The sequence below is a fragment of the Neophocaena asiaeorientalis genome, unplaced genomic scaffold (genome assembly GCF_003031525.2).
Source record: "Neophocaena asiaeorientalis asiaeorientalis breed wild unplaced genomic scaffold, Neophocaena_asiaeorientalis_V1.1 scaffold170, whole genome shotgun sequence".
Classification (NCBI taxonomy): Eukaryota; Metazoa; Chordata; class Mammalia; order Artiodactyla; family Phocoenidae; genus Neophocaena; species Neophocaena asiaeorientalis.
In genome coordinates this window covers 397129-418559 of record NW_020172463.1, presented here as the reverse complement: position 1 = coordinate 418559, position 21431 = coordinate 397129, and the positions used below count along the sequence as shown (strand labels likewise).

Below are 21431 nucleotides of genomic sequence, written 5' to 3'. Positions count from 1 at the left end.
CAGCCCTGAACAATGGTTTATTAGCTCCTTTCCTCCAACTCCTGTGCAGGAGGCCTACCACCAAGTAACCCAGGGATGTGAGTGCTGTAAGTGGCAACTTTCAAAGCTAGCTTTAGATTTTCAGAATAATTTTCATTTTCACCTAAAACTAAAATTAAGGGAAAATACTTCCAAATGCAGTTATTTAAAAAACAGAAACAAAACCAAAATGTTAAAACTTCTCCCATTCTAAAAGTGTACTCACCGCTGCATCCTGCTAAATACACATAAATGCCGACATCTCCATATTCTTTTACAATCTGTAATAATGTTGAAATAAAGTTTAATTTCTCTTGACTCTGTGAGGTGCAAGTTTCTTTCTACCAATACGTATTTAGTGATATAAGATGCTCTGGTTCATTCACTTGAGCTACTCCACTTCAATAATTATGCATTTTGAACTAATCATTTAAAAATCTGTATTTTGTTTGATTTTTATATCAACAGTGATAATTTGGAACATCAAAGAATTCTTGTCAAATTTTATTCAAGTGTAATAAAGGTATTATGGTAATGGTTTTTAAAAGAATCTTCTCGAAGAGGTATATACTGTAATATTTACAGATTATATGATGAGTGGGATGTGCTTCAAAATAAGAGAAGGGGAAAATGGGCGTGGGGATAAATGAAACAAAATTGACCATGAACTGATAATAGTTGAATCTGAGTGATAGTTACATGGGGGTTCATTACACTCTGCTCTTTATTTTGTATATTTTCAATATATTCCACAATCAAAAGTTGAAAAACAAAAACAACAACAAAATTCTGAGAGTTGAAAAAGGACCCTAGTTCAATTCTCTGATTTTAATGATGGTGATACTGGGCACAGAGATACTAAAAGACTTGTTAAAGATGATGCTTACCCCTGCCAGAGTTTTTACACCAACGGAATCCATAAAATTGACTTGCGTAAAATCCAGAATGATGGTGTGCACGTTATCCCCTGGGGGCATAAATCTTTGCAGTTCCTCAGGAAGTGTGCTCTTGGTGACTATTGGGGGATATTTTATTTCATCCTCCTCTTCCTCAGGCTTGGTGCCATCTTCTCCATCTACTTCTGCATCCTGTGTTAAAAATCAAACCAAACCAGAGTGCTATGAACAACTCATATTTCGGTTCTGAGAAAGATTTATGAGGGAAAAATTAGTCCTCATATGCTCAAGTTTCTGACTATACCAGACCATTTCCAAAATATTTGCTATATCCTAGCCCTGTAATATGACAAAAAAGGATATATACACAATATTCAGTTTTAGGTGTTTCTTTTTTTCTTCCTCCTCTTTTTCTTTTGTCCAATGAAATCTACTCTCTTTAGTCATCATATACATTTTCCCCTAACTTCTAAAATAGTCCCATTAACTTCAACATGACAGACCACAGACCACAGACAAAAACCAGTCTTTGAGGTTTTTTTACTATCAGCTGAATGAATCTCTGACAAAGTAATAACGGTAACATTTATTAAGGTACTGTGTGATTTCTATTTTTCAAAACCATGTTTTCCTGGGCTCCTATCACTACTTATTTCAGAAGCATTCTCATAACTGACCTTACCATGTATCTTTAATATACAAAGGATACTTAGCTTGTTTCTAAGCTTTCCTACTTTAGGGACTTGATGCTGTGTTAAAACTTCAGTCATGGGGCTTCCCTGGTGGCGCAGTGGTTGGGAGTCCGCCTGCCCATGCAGGGGACACGGGTTCGTGCCCCGGTCCGGGAAGATCCCACATGCCGCGGAGCGGCTGGGCCCGTGAGCCATGGCCGCTGGGCCTGTGCGTCCGGAGCCTGTGCTCCGCAACGGGAGAGGCCACAACAGCGAGAGGCCCGCGTACCGCAAAAAAAAAAAAAAACAAAAACAAACAAAAAAAACCTTCAATCATGAATAAAGGTGGGGGGCACTGCAGATCAAGAGACAAGGGAAAGTTACAATGAAGGGATCACTCACCACTTTGACGACGGTTGCATTGGCCATGTTGGCATTTCCAACTTCCTTAGCATACTTCTTCATGGCCTTTCTTCTTGCTCCCATTATGAAGGCTGGGTTCACTCCAGTCTTTACAGAAGGGCAATATATGCAAAAATAACTTCTTGGCTCCCAGGAACCCACCCAAAGCAATTAATCTTCAAATCTCTCCATCTGACTGTTTTCTATGCCAAATTATCACCGTAACCCTTGCTCTACCTTTCCCTCAGATGCCCTGAACTGGGTTATCCCTCGTTAAAAGAACAGTAGTAACTTTTCTTATTCTTGGTCTTGATTCAAGACAACCAGAAGCTAAATATGAAAGAGAATTTTAAAGTAGTATTTTTCAAACTTAGATCTCTCAGAGACTCTGTGGATTGACTGGAAGGTTTTCCTCCTTGCTGGAGAGTGTGGGGTGGAGTCCTAATCATGATCAAAGGAACCCAAGAATAAGAAACTTAAAATTAGTTTTTCGCTTCTTTAAAAAAATATATTTTTGAAAAGGTAATACATGCATATGATAAAAGAGAATGAATAGCGGTGTTGGTTACACAACAATGCGAATGTACTTAATTCCATCCACTGACTTGTATAGTTCCAAATGGTTAAAATGATAAATTTTAAGTTATGTAAAGAGAAATAAAACAAAAAAGATAAATTTTAAGTTATGTATATTATACCACAATTTAAAAAATAGAGGCAGAGAAAAACAAGTAGTATAAAAGGTATACCAAGACATTTAAGTGACCCCCCCATGCCTATCAATCCTCAGATTCCCTCCTCAGAAATAATCACCCTTAGTTTCTTGTGACTCACCTTTCTTTTTAATGCACTGCTATATAAGTCACTATTTGCATAATAAATTGGGGCATTTATTTGGAATATTTTTATTCCAGGAACTTCTTTCACCTGAGAAATAAAATGTTAGTGAATTTAATATATGGAAATATTTCAGAATCGAAACAGCAATTGTCTCCCTCTTCTAACTTGAAAATTAATACAGAAGTTGCTAAGTGACCTCTGACAGTGTTTAAATAAAATAATGTCACTCTAGCTGACCTACTCATGCTCTGGAGGAATGCGTGCTGAGCAGAACGCCTTTAAAAATGCACACCTTTTCATTTCTTTTAAAAGTCTTTCTTTGTTTCATTTTTACCATAAAGTACAAAGAAGAAACTGAAATATTAAAAAAAAAAAAGAAGTGGGTAGGAAAGGCGAAGCTGCCACTCAGACTGTGACAAGCAGCCAAATAAAATGAACAGAGGCTGATACTGGTTGATTCACAGAACGTAGGCAGGAGTGAAATGGACCCAAGTGAAAATTTTATCAAGAAGCCTCATGTGCAGTGGTTAAGAATCCGCCTGCCAATGCAGGGGACATGGGTTGGGGTCTCGGTCCGGGAAGATCCCACATGCCGCAGAGCAACTAAGCCCGTGCGCCGCAACTACTGAACCTGCGCTCTAGAACCCGTGAGCCACAACTACTGAAGCCCATGAGCCTAGAGCCCGTGCTCCGCAACAAGACGCTACCACAATGAGAAGCCCGTGCACTGCCAACAAAGACCCAATGTGGCCAAACATAAATAAAATAGAATAGAAATATTTATATATTAAAAAAATGAAGCAGGAAAAAAAATGAAGCGGGAAAATTCCATAGCCCCACCACCTACATTCTACACTGCTAATACTAGTATTTTACCACCAGTTTAAATTCATCAGAAGGAAATCACGCCCATACAGACCACCCTGGCAAACAGCCTCAGTATTTTGTAAACATATACTTTAAGTCCAAGAATATATATTTATCCTCATTAAAAAAGGAGGAAAAATAAATATTAGAGGTTGTGTAACTGATGTGTAGTATAAACTGTAAAACTGAATCCAGACAGTACACTGAAGTTCAGGCTTTTCGCTTTGACCACCACACCTCCCTGCTCTCCACCCCACTCTTTGTCCTAAGTAAAAATAATATCTAGTTGGCCAGTCACATCACATGCTTACAACCATTTAAAATGATAGAAAAAGGTCCTACCTCCTCATACGCGTCTATGTCAATGTACACATCAGTGTCAGGAAGCTGCCCAAGGACTATGTAGCTCGGACTGAAGACAGAGAAGGAGCGTGTTAAAATACCAACGTGCTGATGCGCAGGACTTGACGTAAACACGAGGTTCTGCACGTTGGATTTGCTAGTGACTTCAGGGATACTTGATCCTTTTATGGTGCCTCTTCGGAAGGGCTCCACATATATTCACATTCCCAGTGCCATTCCAAGGCTAACACACCCCACACACATCCCCAAGACGTACGCTATATACACACACAACACATACACCTCACAACACACAGAGCCCCCACACACAGCACATACGCACACCACGTACATACCCACTACATAACACTACACACACATCCTGTACATACCATCCAGATAGCACACACACAACCAGATCAAGACAAAAGACTCAGGCATCTAAAGATGGGGGCAAAAATGAATTGTGCAGAGTTCAAACCATGCCAGGGACATGTGTAACTCGATCTCATGTTACTGGGTAGATAGAATTATCTTCCTGTTTTAATTCTAAAGCAGGAGAGGGGATTTTCATTTTGTCTCTAATAAGAGTCTCTGACTCATGGAGCAGTGGGCGGGGGGTTAGTCAACAGAAGGTGTGGGGAGAAAAAAATCTCAAATCAGCATAGAAAGTTTTCTGAAGGCTGGTGTGAATAGATTTTAAACATTATTTTTTAAAAGCACAAATTCCGAATTCTTTTTATAGGACAGTCTGGCTCAAATTAGATACTGAAATGATGACAGGTACTACTTCTTAAGCACCTGATATTACCTTATTATAGCCCATGAAAAATCCTACTGGGCTTATTTCTGCCGTCATGTGGAAGAGAAATTGAAGTCCAGTGGGGTTAGGTGAGCTGTTCAAGGTCAGAGAGCTTGGCAGAGTCAGAATATGGCTCAAGGTCTTGTATGGACATTCCATGGTCTCGTTACTACGCTCTGGTGTTCTCAGCGCATATGTGCAAGTGCTTTGTGAGTCAGAATCTACAGCAGAAATGTCAGGGGTTTTTCTAGGTGGATTCCTTCAACAAGCATTCAGAGAACACACACTATATGCTGGTACTGGGCTCTAGGAACCTCGTGTACACAACCAAGGTGCTCACAGTCTAGTGACATCTGTGGACAAATATAACACCAACGACTGACACTGGAGATGAGAGGCAAGGTTCTCAGTTGAGTTCCCAATTATGAGAAAACCTTCCATACGAGACTCGAAACGTTGTCCACATGTTGCAGTCTAGTGCCAGTGGGCGGAGGTGAGTGAGGGGTGGACACGGGGACCACACAAGTACACAAGTAACTGGGAGACTTGTGAGGTGCTGGAGGACCACAATGCTGCCGTGGGCACACAGGGGAGCTGGGATCTCTCTGGCTGGGTGAGCGGGGTCTAAACTTACGTGGATTTCAACAGGCAGATGAGGAAAAGGCCTTCCTGACCAGTTGGAGTGCTCTGGAATCCCACTTCCTCAGGTCTAAATACTCCCTGTTTCTTCCCTAATCACCCCAGGAGCAAGAAAGTCTCTCTTTATGAACTCTGATGGGGTTTTATTTGGCCATCTCTTATGCTTCTTATCACTTGTACCTTGCTTACACTTAACTGAAGCACTTACAACTGTGTATTCCAATTTCTTGAAGATGGATTATAAAATGCTGATTAAGAGTTAGCCTCTGGATTCACAAAAACTCGTATTTGAATCATTGCCTACCAGTTGCCGTGTGATCGAAGTTACTCAATCGACCTAGGCCTCAGTTTCCCCATCTGTGAAACGGGGATGCTAACAGTCATTTGGGCTGGAAGGATGAATGACATAAAGCGTGGATCTTCGCACACAGCCAGGCACATAACTAATTACAGGAATTTAGTGCCACCACTACTTCATTACCATGATTAGCACCATCATTATCATTACGTATCTGTCATACTTGGAAGAGTGCAGCCTTTTTGAAGGGAAGGACTATGTTTTATTTACTGCAATATCCCTAGAGTCTAGTATCTCCCTGGGAACCCAGTAGTCCCTCCAAAAAAACTGTCCAATTAAGATTATAAGATTATAATTATTTTAATATGTTTTGCCCCCGCTTGGGGGCAAAAATTGAATTTCTGTCACATTTATAGCATCACCCACAGCGCCTGCATGGAGGAGGCATAAGGAACTATTTGTTGATGAACTGATTGTCCCTTGACCATGTGGGCTTTGAGGGAATCTGGGTGTTTGGAAGACAAGCAAAGCCAGTGAAGCACTAGCCCTCTCTGGACAGCATGCCCTAATTACAGAGAAAGAAGCAGCTGAAAATAAACATGTAGCCTTGGTACTGGCTCCCTAAACTCTAACCTACAAAGACCCAGCACAATCACCAACAGGGACAGAACATTAAAAATGAACTTTAGTTAATTATTTGGGGGAGAAAAATAAGCAGAGCATTTAAAAAACAACCTGCCTAACTTTAAAATTTATGATAAGAAATCATAAACTATTATTTGGGTAAAAAAAAAAAAACACCAAAAAGTGAAAAAAAAATCTCCAATTCTATACCATGGCTTGTTAAAGGATATAGATATTTTTAAACCATGATGTTCACTAAAGCTCTGAGATAAAGAACTCTTGCATGCACTAATAATGCTCGTATAAAAATGGGGGGGAGGGCTTCCCTGGTGGTGCGGTGGTTGAGAGTCTGCCTGCCGATGCAGGGGACACGGGTTTGTGCCCCGGTCCGGGAAGATCCCACATGCCGCGGAGCTGCTGGGCCCGTGAGCCATGGCCGCTGAGCCTGCGCGTCCGGAGCCTGTGCTCCGCAATAGGAGAGGCCACAACAGTGAGAGGCCTGCGTACCACAAAAAAAAAAACCCCAAAAACCAAAACCAAACAAACAAAAACATAAAAGTGGGTGACAGGGTAGAGTTTGTTATTAAAAACAGTGTAACTTTTGAGTTTAGATTCCACATGTTTACATTTCCCTCTATGTCGTTTCTAAAGAGGAAAATGCTCATTTCCTACGCTGTAGAGTGGGAAGCATCCCATCATTTCCATCTAGCAGCCCTTCAATATACCACAATCAAAACTTTAAGAACTATCGTGTGATTTGCAACTACAGGCAAAAACAGACTAACCTCATTTTCATTCCTCCCGTGTTAAATTTGTTGCGTGCATAGGATGTGTCAGGCACTGTGCTAGGCTCTTCATGTGCATTATTCTCATTTGAACCTTACTGTGACTCTTTGAGGCAGCAAGTAATAGTCTCATTTTATAGAGGCAGAGACGGAGGCTCCAACAGGTCACGTAAAATCACAGAGCTTATATAGCGTGTGCAGCCAGGACTTGAACCTAAGGTTGTCTGACTCCAAAGTCAGACTATTTGAAAACATAATGTTTCCTTTCTTTTTTCTTTATAGTGATTTATTTATTTATCATGAACAGAGTATTTTTTTAAAGTTATTTTATACCTTCCCCATTGGACTCAGCTTCGTACTAGGAGAAGAGATGACAGGTGATAATATTTCAGGGTGGAGGAAGGAACAGCTGAAGCCCCACATTGGATAACTTGGTGTCAGCGTCTGCTCCATGTTATCAAAACCTATGTCAGCACCCGGTGCCAAAGCAGACTGCAAGAACACACAGTTCATTTACCCTCACAAGAGGGTAAATAAACCAGGGTGCCACAGGGGCCAGAATGGCAGGAACCATGAGACAAACTAGGCTCTTTTAAGAAAACCACTGATGGAATTATAAACTGTGATAAGAGTAGAGCATCTGGCACAATCATACTGAGTTTTTCATTTGGCAGTTTATTTAGTCAACAAGCCCCATGAGTCCTCAGTGCCCTTTCATGCTGACCAGAAGTAACCAAAGAGCTTACTTTGACCAGATCGAGCTTTGATCTACATTTAAACTCACTGTTGCAGTCTCAGGCAGGACGCACACCCATGCCAATCTGTGCACTCACCTCTGTGTTCTGTAAATCACAGTCATCAGTGCGATGATCACAGCAGTAATCAAGCCATAGTCCAATCCCAGGAACAAGGAGGAAACAAAAGTGGTAAGCCAGATGGTCTAAACAAAAGACAGAAAGCTTCAGGTAGAATCTTGTGAAAAATTTCCTAAGAGTCACTCACTCTCACACACACACACACACACACACACACACTCACACACACACACACACACACACACACACACACACACACACAGAGTACCTAGCCTTGTTGCCTAACTGGATACTGAATATAATAACTGGCCACAGTAACTTATCTTTCTCACATTTTTATCAGCAACAATACATTTGTTGCTATGACATATTCACCTAGCAATCACCTTTGTTACTTACCAGCTCTATCTTGCTGGTTCTCCAGAAAAAGGGGAGATCTGAGAATTGCATAAACATTCCTTTCAGGTTGACGATCACAATGGCCGACAGCACAGCCTGAAACACAGCACATTCATGTGTGCCTCTCCTCTTGTGTCCAGAGACCCCCTCTGCTGGCCCTTCACTGTCCTGCGGCTGCCCTCCCACCGTCCTTTCCCCACTCCCTTACTACAGGGCAGTGATGGTACATGTGGAGACAAGAACACCTGGATTTTCAGGACTTGGTTAGCTAAAATGGGACTTGAAAACCAGGCTTATATCCTAGTAGCAAACCTGCATGGTGGTCAAGAGGTTCAGAATTAAACTGTACTCAAGGACTTATCTTACCCATGGTCTTCCTGCATTATGATTTTCTCCATGCTATAGCATTCCTGAGCTCTACTAGATTAAATGTTCCAGTAACTAAACGTTTTATGAGTGTAGGCCACCTCAAATTTTTAATGGGAGTATAAGGTCATAGAAGATCAAAGAGAGAAGGACCTTGGAGATTAGCCAAGCCAAAACCTCCACTTTGCAGATAAAGAAACTGAGAATCAAAGATGCTGAGATGGCTTTCCCTAGGTCCCCGTTGCTGGCAGGCTGCGGAACAGGATATTGAACCTAGCCTTGGCCCTTTCTCATACCACCTCACTAGGGTTACAGTAAAAACCCATGAGACAGCCACAAAAATATAAACAAATAAAATAGCAAAGTCTCTATACATGAGAAAACCTCACACCAAGTCTAAGCTACATACCTGGGGTAATGATTCAAAGAGGAATCCAGTGGCTAATATGACCAGCAGAATCATTAATGAGGCCAAACAACCTGCAAGCTGAATGAGAGAAGACACGTGGAAGGGGCTTTTAGGAGACCTGAGTAAGAGGCGGGGCATCGGTTGGTCTTAGTCTTTTGATAATCACTGTGGTAAGATATGGCTTCATATAAGTCATCCATACCATTACATAAACCTGTAACTCATTCCCACTCCCTTTCTGAGGTTTTGGTTCCTCATATAGCCTTTAAACCAGAAGCTGAAATATTTAAATACCCTGAATGAAATGCCCGTGCCAGGGGTGGGGGAAAAGAGATGTATGGTGCTGACCCCAGACTCACAGGGGCCAGAAGAGTTCAGATAAGACTTTTACCATCCAAAGTGGTAGTCACTAGCCACATGTGGCTATTTACATCTTAAAAAGTAAAATCAAATAAAATTAAAAATTCAGGTCTTGGTTGCACTAGCTACATTTCAAGTGCTCAAGAGCTACATGTGGCTAGTGGCTGCCACACTAGACAGTACAAATATCAAACATTTCCATCACAGCAGAAAGGTCTATTGGATGGTGCTGGCATCCTGCCCATACTCACTCTCAGGCTTTCATGACAACATCCTATGTCTGAACTTTGAGGTTTACTGGTAGCAGGGAGTGTTGTTTAATTTTTCGATTTGACTGGCGAATATACCCCTTTCCTGTAGATTCAGTTCCTTGTGATTTGCTTCAACCAATCATGCCTTTCTCTGATTCATACACAGCTCACTGGAGCATGGATCTTCAGGCAGAATACAATCAACAGATTAAAGTTTATCACCCAAATCACCAGACCTTGGAGGCCAGTTGCATACGCACCTGTGTCTTCCCTCCAGTTCCCTCCTGGACAAGGCTTCGAGACAAGGAGCATGAAATTGCAAAAGTCTGGAAGAGTGAGCCAGTGGAATTGCACAGTCCCAGGGCAATGAGCTCCTTTTCCACGTGGAAGCAAAGCACAAAAGAGATCAGTTATTTTTCAGGAAGCCAGGCATGATGGCCCATTTAATGCACATTTTCAGCAGCACAGGCTGTCTCTTCATTCTCTTTCCAGATACAAGAATTTGTTTAACATGAGTTCAAAACAGGAATTAATGCATTAATTTCTTGAATTAATTCAAGAAAAACACCTTGAATTTTTATTGTGTTGGAGATAAATGTTGCGCTCACCACCTAGCCCCCTCTTTCCCAAACACACTCTACACAAATAATGCTTTTGTTTTTAAAGAAAACTGCAGCAAAACGGACAAAATATTTTTGTCGTTTAAGAGAAAGTTATTGGTGAATAGGACTGCTGGCATCTTTTAAATGCCTGGGCTCTTGCTCATCAAGGAACCCATGCCAGTGTCCTCTTGGGACCAGTGAGTGAGTCCTGATCTCAGGGCAACTTCCGGGTTTCCTAGATGGATCACTGTGTCTCGTATGAATATGGAGCGTCTAGTCTCCTCTTAGAAATGCACAGTGTGAATTTCTAAGATAAATACACACTGGGTATTTATCTTAGAAACAAATAATGGCTCATGGTATTCAGATTAAATACTTTATCTGTAGCTATCTTATAAAAGAAGGCAGCAAAGAATGTATTGTGGGGTTTAAGTGATGAATCATAAACTCAAAGTTCAGTGAACAAAGAGAAGGCTTTCCTGTAGAGTAAAAATGGTTCTGGAAAAACATTAGATTCTCAGGCTGTGAGCTTTAAAAATAGGGACAGCGCCTAGAGGAGTATGGCAAACTGTCAACCTCAGAGTGGAGATTGCACCTACTGAGGAGGTGAGGTAGGAGTCTGTACCTCAGTGTTCTGATGATTTAAGGCACACAAACCACGAAAAAACTGTAGTGTTGAATAAACACATGCCTCAAATACATCCATCACCAAAGTAATTTTTTTTCTACCAAGATGGAGAAATCCAGTTTATTTGTCTCCTACAGTAGAGCAAGATGACTGTGCCACCAGGAAACATCTGCAGGAAATTAATGATTTTTACCTGATTGCCATCAACCTGGTAGCCATGCTTATTTGCCAAGGTCTTGGCCATTGAGATGGTCACTGAAAATCCAACGATGGCTATGGCAATGGCATCCACGTACACAAGGTGGAAGAGGCTGGTGTCTGGATTGGCCGGAGGTAGCAGCCTGAAAGGTGAAGCTGACTTTAACCTGGGCATTGTGACCACTGGAAAAAAACATGCAGCTAGAGGGGAGCATTGTAGGGGGGCATTATCTGCAGATGAGGTGATCAACACTTGGGTACTTGTTTGGCAAAAAGCAGGGCCCTCTTTGACACACAAGTTCTTTCCAGGCCCCAACCCCAGAGTGCCGGCTTTCTACCTGAATGGGTTATCAGCAGAGATCAAATGCCGTTTTATTTAGAAAAGGAGTAACCTCATACCTCACGGCAGCCCGTATGGCAGGTGTAAGTAAGACTCAGAGCAGGTAGAGGAGAGGGTCAGCGAAGCGCTCAGATGCCACAAGACATTCGAACCAAAAACTGAGGTGAGGAGGGAGGTGGACAGGGGCTATCATATCAGAGAATTACTACTGTCCAGGCAACACTAGGTACTCACTGCTCTCCCTTGCTGTTTGATGTAAGGACCCTGCTTCTTCCCTGGATCCCTTTAGGTGAGTGTCTAACGTGGGAAATGAGCAGCAGCAGATTATACTCCTTGGGTCACATCTGGGAATCTTAGGAATCTGGAGGGGCCAAAAGCGTGGCTCCTGGAGCTCCCCAATGGGGAACCTAATTTTTGTGGTCCATTCTTATAGTTTGGAACCTTTGTCCTAAAAGAACAGAATAGGTGTTCCCCAGAATGGTATGGGGGAAGGGGTAAGAGAGGTTTTCAAAGGCACCTGCTCCAATTCAAGGCACTGGGCTAAATAACAATATCAATTAATTGATGTAAAATATTATTACTGTCACAGTCGTTCATTAGGTGCTTCCTCTTGTACCAGGTTCTGTGTTTATCTATCTCCAACAGCACTGTGAGCTAGGTACCATTATAATCCCCATTTTACAGATGAGGAAAATGAGGCATAGTGAGGTCAAGTAACTTGTCCGAGGTCAAACAGCTCATCTATTTAGTACAACAAAAACCACAAAGAACCCGTCTCTCCACACTATTTCTCATACTGTGTCATATCACAGTGACAAAGGGGCTGTCTCAGGTTCTGAGGTAAGGGAAAGGGAGGGGAGCAAAGGAACCTAACATATGTTAAGCCTAGATTATGTGCTACATGCTTGATATATGTCATCTCATTTGCCCTCACAACAATCCTTTTAGATGGGTGCCATTATTACCCTAATTTATACATGAAAAAATGGATGCTTGCAGATGTTAAGTAATCTGCTGAAGAGGGAGCAGGGAATCAGACGCAGGGGGTCTGCCTATAGAACTCACTGTCTTTTCCTTGCACTTTGCTACATAAACACTAACTAGGAGAGAAGGCCTGGCAGCAGGTTTGGGTCTAAGGAATAAGAATATGAGAAAAGAATGTATGCTGCAATGAGTGAAGAGAAGTAAACCAAGGAACATGATATATTGCCGTGAGTGGGATCTCTAACAGTCAGCTGTCACTGTCTGGACACTGTATTATATATTTACGGGGTGTGTGTGTGTGTGTGTGTGTGTGTGTGCGCGCGCAGATAAGTGTGGTAGTTTGTTTCCAAATACCACCACCAATTCCTCGCATATTTCTGTGTGCTGCTCCCCTATCTAGATGTGGTCTGTTTCCCCTCTGGTTGAATCTGGGCTGGCCTCGTGATTTGCTTTGGCCAACAGAATGTGGTGGGAGTGATGTTGCATGAGCGTTGTAAGCAGCCTGGCAGCTTCTGCTTTTCTGTCCTGTTGCCCTGAGCTGACACCTAAAGAACCTGGCTACCCTGCTGGAGACCCGTATGGAGAGAAGATGCCAGCCAGCCCTCAGCTGTTCCAGCCACTGCAGCTGAGCTGTCAGACATGTGAGCGAGGCCTTCTTGGATCCTCCAGCCCTGGTCACCCCTTCAGAGTCTGCAGCTGCCTGAGAGACCCCAAGGGAGACAACCACTCAGCTGAGCCCCACCTACACTGACAAACTGCGAGCAGATAAACGGACGTTGTTATAAGCCACTGTTCTTCGGCAGTGAGACTCACAGATCACTGAAGCAGTATGACTGTATACAGATAGGAAGTCAGGGAGGCATTATTGGTTGCCTGCCTGGTTTTGGGCAAAGTTCCAGAAAGATAAGGTTTCTGGGAAGCCAAGTTTCAAAAAGGTAAAATGTTCTTAGTTTTTAAAAAAATGTTTAGCTCTCCTAGAGCCTGCGTGCCACAACTACTGAAGCCCGTGCTCCGCAACAAGAGAAGCCACTGCAACGAGTAGCCCGTGCACTGCAATGCAGAAGTAGCCCCCGCTCGCCGCAACTAGAGAAAGCCTGTGTGCAGCAACGAAGACCCAACACAGCCAAAAATAAATAAATTAAATAAATAAATTTATTAACAAAAAAAAGTTTAGCTCTCATACGTAGAGGGAAAGCAACATATTTGGGTATAATGCAATAGGGAAAGGAAGGTATTAGGTAGGAATGATGGTGGCATGTGAATTTTTAAAAGGAGAAATCTAAGCGTGAAAATTCACATGTAGACTATTTGTGATTAGTTATTGAATAGGGTTATCTACTGGATCCAAAGACACATGTTTATCACATGACGAATTATGTTAGTGAGCCAGGTGTGAGGTAATGGAAAGATCACACAACTGGGTATCAGAAGATTGAGTTCTGGGTCCAGGCTGGGACATACCAAACTTCACTCACGTCTCTCAAATGTCACCTTCCTTGATACCCTACCTAAAACAGCAACCCCAGCCCCTCCTATCTCTTACCTGGCTTCCCTTGTCTTCATAGCATGTCTCACTATTGATGTATTGTCTATCTCTCCTAGTAGAATATAAGTTCCATGAGACCAAAGGCTTTTATGCTTGCATGTTCACTTTTGTTTTTAACTGCTGTGTCCCTGGCACATAACAGGCACTCAATAAACATACGCTGAATAAATAGGAATAAATGAACTTTCTTCTCTGCTAAATGAAGATAACATATATCAACAGTGTAATTGTGAGCATCGACTGACATGGTGGGTATAAAAGTACTTAAAAAATTATAAGTGCAAATAGAAAAACAAGGGTTATCACTGTGTTATACCTTTACATTGAATCATAAGTAACACGTTTATGACAGCAGTTCGCTGAAGTTGAATGCAGGCTTCTGAACTTTGGCTTAAAAAGCAACTCCTGCTGCCTGTGCTTCCCTGGAGATTCTTAGGTGGTTCCAGGGGCAAGGCCTGATGGAATATACCAGGTCCTGTCAATGTCCAGCATCTGGGCAAATGTCTAACTCTTCTTTTGGAAAGAGAGAACAGAGTGGCAAGAAAGAGACAGTACCAGGAACAGAAAGACAGAGACACGCAGAGCGGTACAGAGATAGCCAGAGTATCAGAGAGGGACAGAGTGAGACCAGGAGAGGCTCGCAGTCACTCTCTCTCCTTCAAATATAAAAATAATAGTAAAAATTTTAAAATGTAGAATTAGGTACAAGAAAAACAGATGAAGCAAAGAAGTAATATATGATTTAAAACTAGAAACCTGATTGAAATAATGAGCCACAGAACTTTCAATTAACATGTCTTGAACGTGCGCTGTGCATGCCAAATGCTACACTGGCTGCTTTAGACACATTTTCTCCTGTAACTCTCACAACTGCTCTTGAGATAGTTGTCAATTACCATGCTTACCTAGCAGAGGAGGAAACTGAGGCTTTGAGAGGATAAGTGACTTGCCCAAGGTCACAAAGCTACTAAGTGGCAGGCTAGATTTAGGCCGTTTTGCTTTTAGCTCCAAAGCCACCCAGGAAGAGATCTAAAAAACCGATAAATGCTGAATAGGAAACAGAACAAAACGAAAACCCACATACCATTTGTTGGTAGGACTGTAAAATGGTGCAACCACTTTCAAGAACATTATGGAGGTTCCTCAAAAAGTTAAAGCAGACTACCATATCATCCAGCAGTCCCACGTCTATGTATATATCCAAAAGAACTGAAAGCAGGGTTATTCACAATAGCTAAGAGGTGGAAGCAACCCAAATGTCCACCAACAGATGAATGCATAGACAAAATGTGGTATATACATAAGGTGGAATTTTATTCTGCTTTAAAGAGGAGGGAAATCCTGTCACATGCTACAACATGGATGAACGTTGGTATTATGCTAAATGAAATAAGCCAGTGCAACGAAGACCCAAAGTACTAGAGTACTCGGAGTACTAGAGTACTCGGATTCATAGAGAGAGAAAGTAGGGGATGGAGGGAAAGGAGAATGGAGAGTTATTGTTTAATGGTATAGTTTCAGATTTGCAAGATGAAAAAGTTCTGGAGATCTGTTTCACAACGTGAATACGCTTAACGCTACTGGACTGTACACTTATGAATGGTTAAAATGGTTAAGTTTTATGTTATTTTTTTCTTAACCACAATAAGCCACCCCCCCCCCACACACACAGCCAAAAAAACCAAACTCAAACCCCCCCAAACCCTCAGCTATTTGATATGTAGGAAAAAAAAAAAGATTGTTCATTGTAATACTAAAGCAGGAGTTAGAAGCAATAATAGATCCCTTGATTATTCAAGTCACACGGTTACTTGAAACTATTTTCCTACCCCAGAGGAAGTGTCCCAACGACATCCACATTGTACGATTCATGCAGGCTAAACCCAGCTGAAATGCCAGTTCCCATAACCACCTGAAACAGACACAAAACCAAACGTACCTTTAGAAATGAACATTCAAACACCACAAAAATAAGCTTCAAAGAACTTGTTAGCCAAGCCAAATCTATTCTCACTTTCTCGGTTTTTTAAAAAAAGAATTATAGTTAGCTTCCAGCAATTCTAACTTCTCCTAATGACCCTTCTCCACAAAATTAAAATGGACTCTACAGTCTCCTTGTGGCCTGGAATTCTTTTCTCTTTACTTTGTTCTGTTCCATCCTGAGGCATTTGGCTAGTTGGCTACAAACAAAGAAACCATAAAACCTTTCAGGAGTTGGCTTTGCCTTTGGGGCAGGGAAAATGAGGCTCTGGCCAAGGTGGCACAAATAAAGGACATGAAATATGTATTGTGAGGGTGGTACAGTGACAGTGTATCATTATAACATGTAGGTTTGGATCTACTGCACAATCTTCCTATGGACTCTTGTTTCCAGGACAGCAGCACCAAGGTGGTTAGAGGCCTCCACCAGCACCCCATGGCTATCTTCTCCCATGTCTGTTGCCAAGTCAGGGTCAGGGTGAAACCGCCCATCACGGAGTGTCCTTGTACATAAGGTTGCCTGGATTGTCGGGGCACAGATTCAGTCTGTGTGTAAAGTACGAGCCTTAGTGAGCTACAAGAAGAGAAAAATAACGGAAGGAGAGACAGCAACTTTCTTCATCCCAAAGAACCACTGCTTGTAGAACTTTCTGAGTGGGTTATCCAGGTGCGAAGGCATAGGGCTGGCCAGGGAAGGGAGCCAGACCCCCACCACAGGGGGCTGCTGCAGGGAACCAAGAAGAAGGTAAGCTCGTTATCAGACACAGCAGTCCAAGGGTCCAAGGGCGTGGCTGCTTCCGGCCGCTATGATGAAATGCCCCTTCTTTGTTGGTTGCAATGTCTGTCACCCTTAATTACATCCGTTGTGCATCGCAAACTGGGGGAGTGCCCAGAAAATTCAAATCCACAGGATACACATGGCTCAAGTTCCTGGAGCATCACCTTTATGCAGTGATAAATAAATTGAAACCAAAGCTTTCCTACCAACACAAACAGATGCATTGTGAAACAGAATGCAGAACCCCAAACAATTTTACGATAAGAAAGGAACTGTATGTTTAAAGAGAGTCATGAAGATTCTGTCCCAAGTCTTCCAGTACAGCTTCCCTCTCCCTTGCTCTGAGGAGCATACAGATAAGAAGTTAAAAAAAAAAACCCAAAAAACAAAAAACAGGTTCAACCACAATTATAATGATAGAATTCTGGAGAACCATTGCCCTGGAAAACATGAAGGAACCTTTAAAGGGAATCTGGAAAGTGGACAAAACTAGGATCCCAAGCCAGGAAAGTCAGTCTTCATCATTTATTTCATGATTAGGGCTTGCCTTTCTCCACTGCCATGCGAAGCAGCTGAGAACCTCTTGCTGTTCTCCAAGAGGAAACAGGAACTCTGGGCCCAACCCCAATGAGAGAACAGGTCTTAAAACAGTGAGAGACAGTCCAATTCGGGTATAGACAAGATGAAAGCAAGGAAAAGCGTCAAAGGGCCTGGCTTCTTTGTGAGCTATACGAGCCAGTGGTTTTTGTGGTTGGAACTTTTAGCTAGCTCTGGATCAGACACCTATACTTTTTATTTCTTCTCCTTGTGGCTCCCAAACTATACACCAGATGCAAGAGGGAAGAGATATGGGAACATATGTATATGTATAACTGATTCACTTTGTTATAAAGCAGAAACTAACACACCATTGTAAAGCAATTATACTCCAATAAAGATGTTAAAAAAACAAAAAAAAAAACATACACCAAAGTGCTCCAGGCTCCCAAGGAGAACTCACCAGGACACTGTGGGACATGACTTTCAAGGAAAACAGTGACACGTGTCAGACACCATGCAAACTTCTAGTTTGAGGTAGTTCACAGTTTCGATATTAGTTCCTACTACATTCCTTTCAGTCACACCACATGTTTGCAAAGCTGGGCATTCAGTGGTCACTGTGATAAAAAAGCAGGTACCATGCAAAAATCAAAGTGAACAGGAAATGATGGTAGTGGTGTCCATCTGATTCCCAGGTTTGAGGGATTGTGAAGTGCCCACCAGCCGCCACACGCATTCATTAATAAATTACTGTGGTGATTTAAGAATGTGATAAAATATATTTTATGTGCATTATTTTTACAAACAGTTCTTAAGTTGTTAGACATAAATATGTATGAAGTTGTTTGGACCTTACTACTTAGTAAATGGAACTATTACTTAGGCCTTTCTTTTGGCCTAGGAGTGCCAGGAACCAAGAAAGTTTGGGAACCTTTGTCATTTGCTCTTTTCAGAATGGAAACAGCTTACTTTTCTCAGGTTATTAAAGTTTATATGTTCATTATAAAACAATTAGACAATAAAAACTTTGAAAAAGAAAAATCTCCATAATTTCACTCAAAGATAATTTACATTCACATTTTTATGGACAGACGTCAGCTATATTTTAAAAATCATCCATGACTCTGCGTTAATGCTTTTCTTTTTCTGTCAGTGTACTTGTAAAAGTTCCCCTTGACAAATTCCAACCTTCTCTTGGCAGAAGTGAGAGGAAAGAGGTCAAGTCTCCTCCTCCCGGGTCCACTTCTAAACCCCGCACAGAAATAGGTAGGCGTATGCTGCTGGAAGCTGACTTACCGCAAAGAACTCTAAGGGGATGGGCGCTGGCAATTTCTCTTTAAATCTCTCATTAAACTCCTTGCCACCCAGCAGCAAACCAAAGACCATCAGCCCAACGCCTAGGGAACACACGTTGAGGTTTTTAACATTCTGCAACACAGCAACTGTACTCTGTAACACAGTGAACACTGGATGTTACATCAAGCAAGAGCCCCTGAATAGACAGAGACAGTCTAGTGCTCTAATTCACACCAGCCATCCCATTAGCGGACATTTCTAGCTAAAGGTTCTCAGGCTGAAGTCTCTCTCTCTGCAGCTTTCACCAATTAGGAGTCATTTTTACCCAGTCATACAACTTGGTAGTTGTAATCCTTACCTGACAATCTTATATTACAGTGTTCTTTGCTACGCTAACATCTCAATGTAGAATTGTAAAATTCAGAAAAGTAACCCTGAAGCTGAGTCCTGAGCATTAGGAAAGGATTAGGGGTAATATCAGCAAAAAAAATCCATAGGTAAATACATACAAAAGCTTTTAGGAGCTGAAAGAGGGAGAGAAATCACTGTTAGCAGATGAAAGACGAATCAGGTGAGCTTTGAAGGGAAGAGAGTGGCTGAAGCTTGGAAAGAAGCCCAGGAAAGTTAGAGAAGAAAGCCGCTTAATTTTCTCCTAAGGCTGCAGTCTCGGCACCCCAAATGCAGTCAGTACTTATCTGGACCCTGGAAAAGTAGGTTACCACCGAGCCCAGGCTACACACTTTTCCTATCAATGCCTAGGAGCATTCTCTATTATGCTTGTCTGTTCTATTTCCTTTGTGACAAGGCATTTTGAGAACTCTCAGAGTAAGAAGCATGTTACCAGCTATTACAGGAAACGAATAATTTAGTTATTTAGGGAATGCTCCCACAGCTGGACTCCATTCTAATCAATGAAGGACTCAATTTAACTGTTACTTCCTCAAAGCGACTTTCCTAGACCGCTAATCTAAAGCTCTCTCTATTCAACTTTCAGAGCAGCCTGAGTTTTTCTTCATAGCACTTAACACAATTTGTACTTAATTACATATTTATGTGATTAGCAGTTTACTATTTGTCTTCCCATTGGACCATAAACTCACTGCTCTGCCTAACACAGTGTCTGACACATCAATACCTCCAAAGGCTACAGATCTCTCATTCCAAGGATAGCTTTAGCAGCATCTCAGTTCTGGTATGTAGTACTTACACTGTCATTTGGTTTTAATAATTTTCATAACTTCCTCTTTATCCATGGGTTATTTAAAAATATGTTTTTGGTTTCCAAATGTATGGGGGTTTTAAAGCTATATTTAGTTATTGATTGCTAATCTACTGCACCATGTGAAACAACACTGCAGTTTTAGAATTTGTGATCAGTTTTACGTGACCACTCTCAACGTGATCAGTTATTACCATTGTTACCTACGTGCTTGCAAATAATTTATATTTTCTCTGAGTTGGGTAGAGGGATCTATGTCTATTTTATTAAACTGGTTAATTGTGATAGTTACACAAGAGATCCTTTACAGACTTATTTTTTTGCCTGCTTGAGTAAGCAGTTTTTGAGAGAGATCTATTATCCCATAATGCCTTTAAATTATTTGCTAGTTCCCAAAGATAATCTAATTTGTCTTGAGAAAAAAGCTGTTTCTTTAGCTAACTAGAGTCAAGGTGAAATAACCAAATAAAGACCTAACCAGGGACTTCCCTGGTGGTCCAGTGGTTAAGACTCCGTGCTCCCAATGCAGGGGGCCCGGGTTGGATCCCTGGTCAAGGAACTAGATCCTGCATGCCGCAACTAAGACCCAGCACAGCCGAATAAATAAATAAATATTTTAAAAAGACCTAACCAAAAAATTCCTTGTGAGGTAGATAGTATCATATATTAAAGAAATGAGACTTTAAGGTTTAATTTTCCTTGTAGTGCTCTTCTCAGAAAAGCCTTAGAATAACTAAATCTTCTCCACTTTATTGAAATTCTTGGAAATAAGAAAAGTGAGCCTTGAAGGTAAAAGAGATACTGAAGAGAAGGGGGAAAAATAAAGAAGGGAAAACAAGTACCAGTAAGTCAGGAAGTTGCTTACTTACATACACCACTGAAAAGATCCCACTGTACCGCTTTGTTTTAACTCCAAACAGGTATTTTAACATGGAGGTGAAGACATGCACAGCTGCCGCAGTGGTAAACCCACGGACCAGGGGCTCCGTGAGATATATGGCCACAAATCCAAACCTACAGACACCTAGGCAAAACTTTTTTTTTTTTTAATGACAAAGAAACAAATAAATCACATGATAGGTCAGGAAGTTAAAACCAACAGAAAACATTAAAAAGTTCTTTCTGGACCATTTTCTAACACTACAAACTTGCACCTGCAGCAAGTAAGTAGCTAATAAATCAATCACTGGTTATGCATAAAACAACGGAAGGTTTGGAAGGGCCTGGAGCCCCACGGAGCAATGGGCACCCCCGTACTCTCTCTGTCCCTCAGAAGTGGGGGTAGGCTTAGTCATGTCACTTCCTGCTCCTTCCAGGCCCTCTTCCCATTACTAACCCATCCCAAGCTTCAAACTAGTCTTGCTTTTGGAATCTCTACAGTATCCAACTGAAGCTAGCTAGTTCCTATTCAGTATCAATTTAAGTAAGGCATGCAGTGGGACCGGTGTTCCTGAGCTATGAACCCTGAGCTCTGGAGTTTTGCTGGTTGACCCTATCCACCATGCAGACCAGCCAAGTGTGCTCAACAAATATTTA

At 41.7% G+C, this 21431-nt stretch overlaps 1 protein-coding gene across 1 annotated transcript in view; it reads right to left on the bottom strand.

Moving 5' to 3' along the window:
- SLC26A5 (solute carrier family 26 member 5) overlaps positions 1 to 21431 on the bottom strand; it is a 50905-nt gene that overhangs the window by 4465 nt on the left and 25009 nt on the right. Inside the window, exons 6-18 of the mRNA XM_024738104.1 lie at positions 20765 to 20929; positions 18677 to 18829; positions 15912 to 15994; positions 11208 to 11355; positions 10045 to 10158; positions 9174 to 9251; positions 8399 to 8494; positions 8018 to 8124; positions 4037 to 4106; positions 2822 to 2914; positions 1988 to 2095; positions 906 to 1106; positions 245 to 299 (exon numbers count right to left, since the gene is read on the bottom strand). Coding sequence (XP_024593872.1) covers positions 245 to 299; positions 906 to 1106; positions 1988 to 2095; positions 2822 to 2914; positions 4037 to 4106; positions 8018 to 8124; positions 8399 to 8494; positions 9174 to 9251; positions 10045 to 10158; positions 11208 to 11355; positions 15912 to 15994; positions 18677 to 18829; positions 20765 to 20929 — 1471 coding nt within the window. The remainder of the gene's footprint in view (positions 1 to 244; positions 300 to 905; positions 1107 to 1987; positions 2096 to 2821; positions 2915 to 4036; positions 4107 to 8017; positions 8125 to 8398; positions 8495 to 9173; positions 9252 to 10044; positions 10159 to 11207; positions 11356 to 15911; positions 15995 to 18676; positions 18830 to 20764; positions 20930 to 21431) is intronic.